This window comes from Micromys minutus, assembly GCF_963924665.1.
Source record: "Micromys minutus genome assembly, chromosome: 21".
Lineage (NCBI taxonomy): Eukaryota > Metazoa > Chordata > Mammalia > Rodentia > Muridae > Micromys > Micromys minutus.
In genome coordinates this window covers 30,158,004-30,171,093 of record NC_137956.1, presented here as the reverse complement: position 1 = coordinate 30,171,093, position 13,090 = coordinate 30,158,004, and the positions used below count along the sequence as shown (strand labels likewise).

Sequence of the window (13,090 nt, the reverse complement as noted above, 5' to 3'; positions counted from 1 at the left end):
CTGAACTTGGGGCCTCACACAGGCTGGGCAAGTACTCTAGTACTCTAGTACTGAGCTATATTCTAAGCCCTTATTTTATTTTTTAATGTATGTACTCTTAACATGTCTCTGACATGTATGTATGTGCATGTGTTTGTATGTACTATCAATATGTCTTGTATACAAATGAGAAAGCTAGACTACAAACAAACACACAATAAGTAAATGGGCCGGTGAGATTCCTGCTCAGGTGGTAAAGATACCTGCTACCAAGTTTGACCCGAGTTTCATCTCCGAGTCAAAAGAGAACAGCGACTTTCTTAGGCTATTCTCTGACCTACACACACACACACACACACACGCACACTCACACACACACACACACACACACACACACACACACACGTTCACGCGCGTGCACACACAAACAAGATTAATTTTAAAATATTTTAAAAGTTCAATCCCCCATCTGTAATCAGAGGGCAGAAGGCGGATTGCTGCGGGTTTGAGGCCAAGACTGTCTCTAAGTGGGGAGCAGGGCTGGGAATATAGCTCATTTCGTACAGCTCTTGCTTGGACAAAGCCTCGAATTTTATTAGTTTTAAAAATGCTTCTGCAGAGTCGTACCTCCATATAGACTACATTTCCCAGAATGCTGTACAAAGCCTTGTAAGCCGGAAATTGATCCCGGAGCAAAGGGTGTCGGGTAATCATGGCTGCAGTCAGAACTCCGTTGTTGCTGTGGAGGTTCCATTTGGGCTCTCGGCGAGCACGGCGGGTCTTTACTCGGGTCACAGCCCAGCACCACCCTGATGCTTTACTCGCGACGTGGCCCCAGCCCTTCGAGGTGGGACAGCTCCGCCGCCCGCTCAGCTCTGAGGCCGGTGAGTGACCGCCAGAGCTCGGCTGAGCGCCTGGGAAACTTAAGAGTTTGCTCTAACTACTGAAAACTGCATGGCAAGTTATCAGACTGCGTCGGCTTCCGTCTATCCTTGCAGAACTTACCTAAGCCTTCCTTAATTCATTCATTCACGCAGCCACTAGCGCTTGCGTTCCACTCCTTGCAAAACACTACACGACACTATCTTGGGGTATGCTTGTAAGGTTGACCTGGGCTCTCTTAAACCAGTGGCGATGGGACAGAGCATGGTGATCCGGGCTGTATCGTGGGGGGTGGGGGTAGGGGGGTACCTCGGAGCCTTTCAAACTGAGTTGGACGCACAGGGATGAGTTTCAGGGAAAATACAGCCAAAGCTGCCACCAAGGCTAACTTCGCTAAGGTGAAAACAAGCATCCTGAACTAGGGGAAACCATAATAACCAGAAGAATAGATAAGAAACTGAACGCTGGTGTTTTGGGGAACCGATTTTGGCGTTAGGATTGATAATGTCTAAATAAGTTTCCAGATTTTGATAGTAAGCTGTTGAATGGAGACTAGTGCCAAACTAGAAAATATTAGTGATAGAAACAGAGATTGTTTGTGTGTTTGATTTTTGAGTTTGGATTGATGACTAGGTAAAATGAAAATTAAAATGAGAAAGGAGGTGGAATTATACTTGTGTAAAATTTGAGATGTGTTTGTTATTCCAGGCACAATATACGGTTAGATACAGATGCATGGCCGGCGGGTGAGATTGTCGTAAGATAGTGTAGTGCTGAGCACTTATCCTTACTGGAGCTCATGGGGGACCATGAGAATGAAAACAGGATTCTGGTCTTCAGAGAATGTTCTGGCTAGTTTTGTGTCAACACAAGCAAGAGTTACCCAAATGAAGAGAAACACCTCAATAAGATCCAGCTGTAGGACATTTTCTTAATTAGTGTTTGAAATGGGAGGGCCCAGTCCTCTGTAGGTGGTGTGATGTCTGGGGCTGGTTGTGGTCCTGGGTTCTGTAAGAAAGCAGGGGGAGCAAACCAGTAAGCATCACCTCTCCGTGGCCTCTGCATCAGCTTCTGCCTCCAAACAACTTGTGTTTGTGTTCTGACCTATTTCAATAATAGACTACAGTGTGGAAGTGTAAGCCTTTCCTCCCCAGCTTGCTTACGGCCATGGTGATCCATTGCAGTCACAGAAACCCTAACTAGGACAGAGACTAATCTCTTAGTGGGGGACACAGTCAAACCATAAAACCATGTGAGTTTTAAGCATGGGAATCATCTCGATTGCGGGTTTTTTTTTTTTTTTTTTTTTTTTTTTTTTTTTTTATAGCAGATTACTCTCAAGGAATCTCTTTGTAAGAATGGTTTGTAGTGAGGTCAGAAAAGAGTCAGGAAATCCAGGGTAAGGAGTGAGGAAGGCCTGCACTAGAGTAATGGCAGTTGGGAATAGATCTAAAAGGAGATGATGAACTAAAGTGCTATATTTAGTGTGCTTTTTGTAGAACTGGGGTGACTGTAATATTACTTTATAGGGCTACTGAATATTTGAGCATGGCATGCATTTAGCTCACACAGTAAATATCTCTTGTGTGTTAATAATGATCATTCCTGTCATTTTGACTGCTTTTTTGGCTGGGTGTGGTGGGTATGAAAGAAGTTAGGACTCATTTTAAGATTCTGGACTGAATGACCCAATGAACCGCACTGTGATAGGGTCGGCAGATAAGAAACAAGAAAAGGTTGTGGGGGTTGTTAGTATTGGACTACAGGTGAGATGTCCATTGGGAAGTGGATGTAAATGATCTTGGATAGAGATTGGGATTTTAGAGTCTCTGGCAGATGGATGTAATTAAAGTCATAGAAAGTTAGAAATGTACCTAGTGAGACTGAATAGGGAGAGTGGGAAATAGGTCAGGGTCCTGCAAGGCACTAGTATCTATAGGACTATGAGGAACCCAGGAACAGACTGCCTTTTACTTTTCATTGGAAAATGTTAATTATCTTTAATATAAATATTAGCAGTAAATTAATCCAATGGCTGTATTTGTTTACCTGATGCTAGTACCCAGTATCCACACAAAGAACCCAAAATTTATTTAAAACTGCACTTCAGTAGCCAAGCAGTTAAATGATCTATCTTAACCTTCTGTGCTAATCTGGCTACCTGCCAGCCCTATCCCATGACCTGGCTCTTTGGGCTTTATGAGTCTGTGATCTCCCTCTGGACCCCTTCCTCATGGTGCCAAGTCCTCCATCCTCCTTGCTTTCTCCCTCTCTCCTTCCTTTGGCTGGTGCATGTCCCGCCCTCTTCTCTCTTCTGCTCAGCCACTGGGTGATCAGCATTTATTGACAAGCACAGAATAAATGGTAAGAACTGTTTACACAAACCTGAGATTGAAACAGGTATGAGGGCAGGGAAATCAGTATATGAATACCCCAGGGTAAACTTTATACAGTGGACAAAAAAAAACATTATGCTTGTAGGAAAGAGAACAAGAAGTGAGTCAAAGGAAGAGGGAAATGTGTGAGCCAGAGCTGGGCTTAGATGAGAAGTGATCGAGGCTCTAGACCCAAGTGAACCTTTTCCTATTAGCTAGTTTTCTTTGGGTTAGCATTGATACCCTCCTTGGTAAAATTGGGAAGTTAGGACCCGGTTTGTCTGAGTGTTGAAATGTAGCTTGCTGGTGGATGGAGCACTGCATGGCAGGTCCTCCCTTCTGTTTCCACCACCTCCAAAATAACAACTAAAAAGAGGAGGCAAGTCTGTGCGAGGTCACAGTGATTGTCATCTTTAGTTTCCATGGTGCTCACAGTAATAGACCACCTTTTGGCAGGCAGTGCGTGTCGTGGTGAATCTCAGGATCCCCTACATATTAGCATCATGTAGCTTTGAAGTGTTTTCTGTACAGATGGTTTTTATTGTTAACTTCCCCACTTAGAGGTCTTGGCTTGCCATTGTGGGCAGCTTCTTATTACTGAAATCCATTTTACAGGATCGGATAGCTCAGAAGTCAGGAAACCCACTTTTATGGATGAGGAGGTCCAGAGCATCCTCACCAAGATGACAGGCCTGGACTTGCAGAAGACTTTCAGACCTGCTGTACAACCACTGAAGCCGCCCACCTACAAGCTGATGACCCAGGCACAGTTGGAGGAGGTATGTCAACCGCAGTGTTGGTAGAATGGCTTTCTCTCAGAGGCCACTGTAGATCTCAGGGCCGTTCCTCCATAGGCATGGGTGAGGGGCAAAGGAGCTGAGGAAAAGACATGTGAGTAGGCAGGGAGAGAGGAACAGAGGTGTGGCTGGTCCTCTGAGGAGTATACTCTGCTGTGTGCGTGTGTGAGACACTGACATGCTTCTCTCCTCTCAGAGCACAAGTACTGTGCACTGTAAATGCTGCGGCATAAAGCAGCAGTCCCTGCTTGAGAGTGGAGGCTTTGGAGCTCAGTTCTGTCACCAGTGCAGCAGCTCCTAGTACTGACCTTCTCTGTTACTCTTGGCTTTCCATCAACTAGAGATGATAATAAAGCACCTGGCTCTTGTAGGTTTGGGGCATTGAGTGAACCCAGTACGTTTGGTTTCCTTTGTTTTTTGTGTGTATGGGTGTTTTCCCTATATATTTTTGTACACCATGTGCATTCCTGGTGTCCATGGAAGTCAGAAGAGGGCACAGCACCCCTGGAACTGGAGCTGCATGTGGTCGTGAGCCACCATGTAGATGCTGGGAACCAAACTCAGGTCTCTTGCGTGAGCGGCTGTTGCTCTTCACGGCTGAGCTGTCACTTCAGCATCTGTTTGGCATATTTGATGTCCGGTACATAGTGAACGCTGAAGAAATGCACGCTTTGCTGCGAGGATCTCTTCTGCTGCTGCTTAGGTAGCGGGTAAGTGGGTAGCTGGTGTTTTTTGTCACACCATGGAAAGCCAGGTCCTCAAGTCCAGGTTTGGCTTTTCACTCATAGGTTCACAGCATCTTTGGTGAGTATCTGCTTTTACCAAATGTTTCTTTTGGACATTATGACTTTCCTTAAGAGATATTTTACTTCTTTAGGCTACTAGACTGGCAGTTGAGGCAGCTAAAGTACGATTAAAGATGCCACCAGTTCTGGAAGAACGAAAGCCAATAAATGACGTGTTAGCTGAGGATAAGATCTTGGAAGGAACAGAAACACACAAATATGTGTTTACGGACATATCATATAACATACCACATCGGGTGAGTAAATGCCAGATTACTGAATAATCTTTGATATACCACATGGAGATGAGTCTGGGGGATGACGTGACATCCCTCTCTGAAGCTTCCAGAGCAGAGTGCCTCTAAAGAAATGTGGCAGGTCCAGGTCATGTTGTTACATACTGTGGACTGGGTATATTTCAGATTAATACCAGAAACACACCGTCCTGGCTGATTTTGTTGTTAACTTTACAAAGCTAGCATCCCTTTGCTTTCATTTTGGAAGAGGGAGCCTATTGAGAAAATGTCCCCACCAGATTGGCCTGTGGGCAAATCTATGCTGCCTTTCTGTTTGATGATGGATATGAGAAGATCCAGCTCACGGGGTTGTGCCATCCCTGGGCTAGTGGTTCTGGGAGCTGTACTAAAGCAGACTGAGAAAGCCACGGGGAGCAAACTCATAAGGAGCACGCCCCTACGGCCTCTGTTTCAGTTTCTGCTTCCAGGCCCCCACCCTGGCTTCTTTCAGTGATGGATTGTGTATGACTTCCCCAGGTTCTATTGGTCATGGTGTTTTTATCACAGCAGTAGAAACCCTAAGACACTTGTGCTGAGATACAATGAGGCAAGTGTAGCCAGGCAGATGGCATAGACAGCAATGGTCAGAAAGAAAAAGACATTCAGTTGACTTGGGCTAGACTAGTTTCCTTAGCTGACACTTCTGGAGAAGATCAAGAGTTTTCTTGAGTATATATATATATATATGTGTGTGTGTGTTGGGGAGCGGGGATGAGGGGAGGCATGGCATCCTATCCCTTTTCTTTAAGACTATTCTTTAACAGAATTGTACATGTCTATAATGCATTTTAGTTGTTGTCAGCCTCTAGCCTCATCTCTTACTCCATTCATCTTGGAATCCTCCACCCGGAGAAGCCCCCTACTGTTTTCTTGTTTTTAGTTCATTGGGTTCTTTCCTGAGCATAGTGAGGATACTTACTGAAGCCTGGGCGACTTTATCAGTGTCCACAAGATTAAAGAAAGTGATAACTCTTCCCTAACAACAAAACTGCCAATAGATGCTAGTTTTCATGTCACCCTGACACAGCCATCTGAGATGAAGGAACCTCAGTTGAGAAAATGCCTCCCTAAGATCAAGCTGCAGGCACGTCTGCAGGGCATTTTCTTAGTGGTTGATGTGGGAGGGCCCAGTCCACTGTGGGTGGTGCCATCCCCAAGGTGGTTCTGGGTTCTATAGAAAAACAGTCTAAACAAGCAATGATGGCCAAGGCAGAAAGCAGTACCCCTCCACTGCCTCTACACCAGCTTCTACCTCCAGGTTCCTGTCTTGTGAGAGTTCCTGTCCTTACTTCCTTTGACTATGAAGTGTGATGTGGAAGTGTAAGGAAAACAAACACTTCTCTCCAACTTGCTTTTTTGGTCATGATATTTCATCACAGTAATAGTAACCCTAATTAAGAATGATGCTCAGGGAAGGGTGAAGCCTTTTGTGCCCCTCACTGGTCCATGATGTTCGCTGGCCTGGTCTTGACATCTGTGCAGGTCTCATGCAGGTAACCAGCACTGTAAGGAGCTCATGAGTGCAGCAGCCGTCCTTTCCTTCTCCTACTCTTGCATGCCTCTCCCTTCTCCAGCCCTGTTCCCTGAGCACATGAGTGCAGCAGCCGTCCTTTCCTTCTCCTACTCTTGCATGCCTCTCCCTTCTCCAGCCCTGTTCCCTGAGCACATGAGTGCAGCAGCCGTCCTTTCCTTCTCCTACTCTTGCATGCCTCTCCCTTCTCCAGCCCTGTTCCCTGAGCCCTGGAGGGTTGTGGTATAGATGTCCCGTTTAGACTTGAGCAAGGTGGAGTTGTTTAGCTTAGTCTGTCTTTCTTTTTATATTTTGTTTGTTTGTTTTTCAAAACAAGGTCTCACTATATAGTCCTAGCTGTCCTGGAACTCACTCTGTAGACCAGCTGTCCTTGAACTCAAAGATCTATTTTCCCCTGTTTCCCAAGTGCTGAGGTCAGTAATGCAAGAAACCCAAACTTCCCAATAGATTTTTCACTTTTTAGTAAAACCCATCAGAAGTTTCACAGATAGTTTTCAGACATTAATGCTTCCACTGTAGTTCCCTTGATTACCAGTTTAGAAGTGCAGCGTGTCATCTGAAAACAGCAGGTTTTCATTTGAACCTTGTAAGTGAAGGGTAGGAGGAGTGATTTGTAGTTGGGCCCTCAGAGTGCATTAAAATGCTGCTGAATGCTGAGGTTAGAAAGGTGGCCCCTCCCCGCTCTGCTTATACACAGTTGTGCTTAGAAGTCAGGATTTTAGGATTTTAGCTGTCTTTATCTCTGGCCCAACTTGTGGTCACATTGCATCCAGTCAGGAACAGAGGGACGAGTGCTGGAGCTCACTCACCTTTCCCTTTGTGTGTAGTCCAGGACCCAACTCATGAAATGATGCTGCCCACATCAGGGCGGGGCTGCCCGCCTCAACCCAATCTAGATACTGCCCCTCTCTCTCACACACCTATAAATTGTCTCCAGAGTGACTCTACTGCCACGGTGATAGTATTTGCTCTCACAAGAGCTCAACCGAAGTTTTCACAACTTTCTTACCTCTGGTTGCTTTCTGTTTCAGGAACGTTTTATTGTTGTTAGAGAACCAAGTGGCACACTGCGCAAAGCTTCGTGGGAAGAACGGGACAGGGTGATACAAATTTATTTTCCGAAAGAAGGTCGTAGAGTTTTGCCACCAGTAATATTCAAAGATGAAAACCTTAAGGTACGTTGAATTCCGTTTCCATGATGATCATCTGTTGAAGCAGTCGGCTCTGGTGCGGCTGGTAATTTCAGAAAGGTGAACACAGGCACTGATGTAGCAGTAACTTGATGCGGGTTCTTAGTTAGTTTAAGGGGAGGGGGTGTTGAATCCAAGTGTGGCATTTACAAAGCCTGTGCTGCTTCCATATGCTTTTAAAAACTTTGTTTTTTCCTTTTTTGTTGTTTTGTTTGTTTGAGTCAGGGTCTCACTATGTAGCTTTGGCTGACCTGAAACTATGTAGACCAGGCTGACATTGAACTCATAAAAATCTGCCTCCCTCTGCCTCCAACCAAATGCTGGAATTAAGGGGCTGCACCGTCATACCCAGCTCCCTATGTGCTCCTGATAGGCACACAGGTGACTTGTATGTTGGGCAGGCCTGCCAGGATGTCAGGACAGATGGAAACTTTCATGTGCTCAGCTGATTCCCATTATGCCATGTGGTTTTTAGACCATGTACAGCCAAGACCGGCATGCTGACGTCCTCAATCTCTGTGTTGCCCAGTTTGAGCCAGATTCCACTGAGTATATCAAGGTGAGTGTACTTAATAGTTCCCAAAATGTGTTTTAAATATGATTATGCAGAAGGTGTTTAATGTAACCCTTGAATCCTACTACAGGCTTTGATGCAGGTTATAGGAAAGGGAATTACCTTGAAATCATTGAGTGCAGATACATGTTTTATGTGTTCAGCCACCTCTAAGAATGAGGGAAGCTGGGCTTGTAGAGTGAACTGGCTTGCTCTTGGTTGCACTGCTGTTAAAGTGGTTGGTTTAGGACTCAGATGATGACAAAGCCTTTTTTCCTTTCCATTCACCTTATAGGAACTGTTAGTTATCCATTAGAATTTGTCCAAGTGCAGTGTGTGTCGTATAGCATAGTAAGGATGTGTTCACAGAGCCAGGTTTGTGGGCAGTGTTATTGTGGGTAGCATAGCTGATGCCAGGAACCAGGATTGAGTGGGCGTCAGGGCCTGTGCTCCAGCAGTGATGTACAGAAATAAGAATTTGCAGACACTTGACACCTCTAGTCTAAAATGTTAAGTGTTAAGAGTGTGCTCAGAAAAGGCTTCCTAGGTGTTTTGGAAGGGGTTCTAGAAGTGCAAGGAACAGTGTGAGAGGGGAGTTTGGTGAGTAGAGGTGTATCAAACGACAAACAAAGCAGTAGGTAGAAAATAACCAAGTATGTGTTTGTACATACGGTGCATGTGCAGGGGGTGGTTCAAGGTAGACGGGCTGTGTCAAATGTGACCTCAGTACTAGGTGAGGAATACTCTCTTCATCAGTTTTGAAGCCTTTAGGACAGGGCTGGGAAGAGGGCTCAGTAGGTAAAGTACTTGCTGTGTAAGCAGGAGAACCTGAGTTCAGATTACCAACACTGTGTAAAATTGGCACATACCTGTCTGTGACTCCAGTGTTGGAGGGGAAAGGACTAGGGGATCCTGCTGACCTTGTTGAAGTATATACTCACAGGAAAGGTGTACACACACAAGCCTGATACATTCTATAGTAGGGAAGGCACAAGATATGCTGTTGTAGACAAATGCTCATTTCCTAGGTATGGGTCAGAGGACAATCTTGGGTTCTTCAGGTAGTCTGCTTTGTTTGATACGGGGTCTCATGGGCCTGGAACTTTGCTCAGTTGGCTAGGCTAGATGGCCAGTGAACTTCCAGGGATCCATCTTGCCATCCTTGGGAACACAAGTGCGCCCACCACATATGGTTTTTATGTGGGTTCTGGGGATCATACACAGGCCCTGTGCTTATGAGTAAGGCAAGTGCTTTACTCAGTTGAGCTAGGCTAGAGCGGCAGCTCACAGGTAGTCCTGGTTATGCTCTGACTTGGGGTAGCATTCTTCTAGTTGGTATGAACCTTGTGATGCCACCCACTTTCTATGTTTCTGTGCATTGTATGTAAATAGGTTCATCATCAGACCTATGAAGATATAGACAGACACGGAAAATATGAGCTTTTACGTTCAACAAGGCACTTTGGTGGAATGGCTTGGTATTTTGTAAATAAAAAAAAGATTGATGGTTTGCTCATCGATCAGATCCAGAGAGACTTGTAAGTATGAATGGCTGAATAATTAATCATTTATTGCCTAACAGTAAGACAGTCTTTTTGCAATGGCAGTGTATTGTCCAGTGATTTGGATTTGCTTTTCTAGCATAGGTCTTCTAGTCTTTGCTTTTGTGTTACATAATCAGAGCTAGATGGTTAGAAAAACATATATGACTTTGGATCCTAATAGTAGACTGAGATTTTTATCACCCTTTCCAGTGTTCCTGGATATTGACTGTTTTTCTAGCACTCAGGGCTATTACATGGGAATTGTAAAGTAAATGTCAGATCTGGTAGGCACTTGTTTTCTAGCAGAACTACTCTACCCATAGGACTTCCCTGTGAACATGTTTAACTTATGAAAATAACTTTTGATGGCCCTTGGTTTTCTGGAAAGCTTCTAAGGTTTCAGTAAAGTTATTTTTAAAGTGGTTTGAAAGAATATTTTCGGCATCGAGTTGATGTGCTCCCGAGTTGCTAGCTGAAAATAACATAAACATAACATACTGTGCTGTGAAGGTTTTACATCTTACACATTAAATCCTGCCTGGGTGTGGTGGTGCATGGGGGCTGGGATGGGAGGATCTTTTGAGTTTGTGGCCAGCCTGGTCTACTTAGGCCATGTCTAAAAACAAAAAGAAAGGATGGTTGGTATCTTTGGTTAAGGGAGTTTGTTGATGCTATTATTTATTAAAAGTAACATTTTGTAAAAATGACTAAATATTTTGTGCAGTCAGTAGACTACTGTTTAGTTTAAAGTAACTATACTAGTAAACTTAAAAGTTCATAACTTGCTTATTGAACAAAACTCAGTATTTCTGAGGAATGTATGTAGTATTACTATTTGAGATAAAACTGGAAAGAAAACAGCTTTGTACATCAGGTGAAAAATCAAAAATTGCAGGGGAAGGAACCATCATGGCTGTTGTAAGAAAGTTAACTTTCTCCAAAGCCCTTGCTGTACTATTAAGATTGAATAAGAGATATCAGTAGTTATTCCATCCTCAGATGGTAGAAGTATCTTACTTGCAATCTCAAAGTCACACTCAACACTTCCACTCATATCACCTAAGATGCAGCATTGCTTTTCATCAGGACAGCTTTCCTAATGATTCCTGGGTAGTTTGCTTCATCAGCATTAGTGCGATTCAGTTCAGAAGACAGCATCAGTACCTCATCATCAGATGGCCTAGTTGCACCTTTTTGTATTATGTGACCTATAAACTGAATGGTGTCCTCACCCTTATCTCCCCAACTGGAAGCCAGGAGCTAAGTGTACACAGCGAGCAGAGCCTCAACATGTGAACACTTGGGGTTATTTTTATGTCCTCCCCATTCCTCAGCTTTGATCAGCCTAGAAGGTGTGGACTGTGTAGGAAGACTGTTTTAGGGACAATTAAGAGTTTTCATGTTGATAGAAACTGAGAAGTATAAAGCAGAATTTGTAGCCTGAGTTGGATCAACCTACTTCATATTGACCAAGTTGCCTGGTCTGGAAATCCTTGCCACTAGGAATTATTTCTATGTTTCTATTGTTTCATCTCCCAAAGAACACAGCCATATTTTCATAGAGTGGCCACTTCCTATATGGCCTTGTCTTACCTGCCTCATACGTCAGAAGACAAGAGAGCAGCCTTGTAGACTTGGTTCTCTCTGTCCACCTTCACATGGGTTCAAGGATAGAACTTAGGTCATCGGGGTTGTGCACCAAATGCTTTTTATTCGCTAAACCATCCCCTCTGCCTTCCAAATGCTTTGGAATTACAGAACTACCTTCTTCCTCACCAGAGTTAAGTCTGAAATGTAATTTAACTTAGAATTGGCAGACACCTTTACAGGGTTGTGAAACTAATGAAAACCCCATGGTAATGCTAGGCCTTCTCACTCTCAGGGTTGACGATGCCACCAGCCTGGTCCAGCTGTACCACATGCTCCATCCAGATGGCCAGTCAGCTCAAGAGGCCAAGGAGCAGGCTGCTGAGGGAGTCAATTTAATTAAGGTAGAGTCCTTTCGTCAGTTTTGTGGTGATGATTGAGTTAGGAAAATCCAGATGTGGATTATATTTAATGATACATAGTGAATATGGAACATTTTAGGCTTGAAAACATGATTGTGAATATAAACTCCATATTTCCTGTTACCTGGACTAGGGGTCATGTGGGGAATTACGTAGCACTCTAGGTGCTGTAGTAGGCAAGCTGGCAGCTGTAGTTGAGAGGTTCAGACTGTGGGAAGGAGGTGGTCAAGTCCCCACATTCATCAGGGACAGATGCGTGTCAGGAAACCTTGGTTTATGGTCATTTTGGAACAGCACACCTCTCAAGCCATGGGCTCCCCAGACACATCCTCAGTGCTAGGTTAAGATGGTATCTTCACATGGGAGGGAAGGTCACGGAAATTTTCTGTGTCAGGTTCTAAGTACAGAATTAACAGGTGATACCCCTAAGACATGAACTCACACAGTCAACTTTTTTGTGTGAAAAGTAAGCTTGCTAGCTCTCGTTCTTGCTGGTTTCTCTCAGGGTCTTAATCTTTACTGATAGTTTATTAATAATAGAGATGAAAGCCATTCTAACGTTTAGAATTACTATTGCTGCAGCAGTTGGATAAGGTACTTCTGTCCACATACACTTCTCTATTCAGGGAGGTCATGACACTAAAGACCTTATTAGAAATCGTATTCCTACGGCAAAAACGTTAATGACATCTTGAAACTCACTTCATACACTTAGTAGCCTGTTGCTTTAGATTCTAGAACTTGTTTTTCTATTTCCATAGGTCTTTGCGAAAACAGAAGCACAGAGAGGAGCATATATAGAATTAGCACTTCAGACTTATCAAGAGATAGTCATCAGCCACTCTGCAGCATCCTGAGAACAACTAAAAATACGTTTCATGTCAATGTCCTTCCATTTTGGTAATACTGAGCTGAACATTTAAAAATATCAGGATTAAAAGATACTTACTGACGTAAAGTTTTCTGTAATTTGTTTTTGCTTTTTAAATTGTCAAGTATTTGCTCTCCTACTCAGTTTCTAGGTGACACAGGATGACTGACATTTATATGTGAGTACCTGGGTATGCATTTCTCTTTTTATATCAATGCAGATAAAAAACAAAACAAACTGCCACAATACAAAGAGGCCAGCGGGTAATCTTGAGAGCC

The 13,090-nt window shown here is 43.9% G+C and overlaps 1 protein-coding gene across 1 annotated transcript; it reads left to right on the top strand.

Annotated features, from left to right (window-relative positions):
* Positions 1 to 688: 688 nt before the first annotated feature.
* Positions 689 to 12,899, top strand: MRPS22 (mitochondrial ribosomal protein S22). The gene is made up of 8 exons (XM_080934861.1): positions 689 to 863; positions 3,852 to 4,015; positions 4,911 to 5,075; positions 7,677 to 7,820; positions 8,311 to 8,394; positions 9,781 to 9,926; positions 11,815 to 11,923; positions 12,703 to 12,899. The coding sequence occupies exons 1-8, from the start codon at positions 692 to 694 to the stop codon at positions 12,796 to 12,798; spliced, it is 1,080 nt and encodes a 359-aa protein (XP_080790987.1). The 5' UTR covers positions 689 to 691; the 3' UTR covers positions 12,799 to 12,899.
* Positions 12,900 to 13,090: the final 191 nt, after the last annotated feature.

Bases quoted from the DNA above. Each gene is read 5' to 3' on its own strand.
- MRPS22 (XM_080934861.1), top strand. From the start codon at position 692: ATGGCTGCAGTCAGAACTCCGTTGTTGCTGTGGAGGTTCCATTTGGGC. The intron at 8,395-9,780 runs GTGAGTGTACTT...GTATGTAAATAG, and splicing joins ATTCCACTGAGTATATCAAG to GTTCATCATCAGACCTATGA. The intron at 9,927-11,814 runs GTAAGTATGAAT...TCTCACTCTCAG, and splicing joins GATCAGATCCAGAGAGACTT to GGTTGACGATGCCACCAGCC.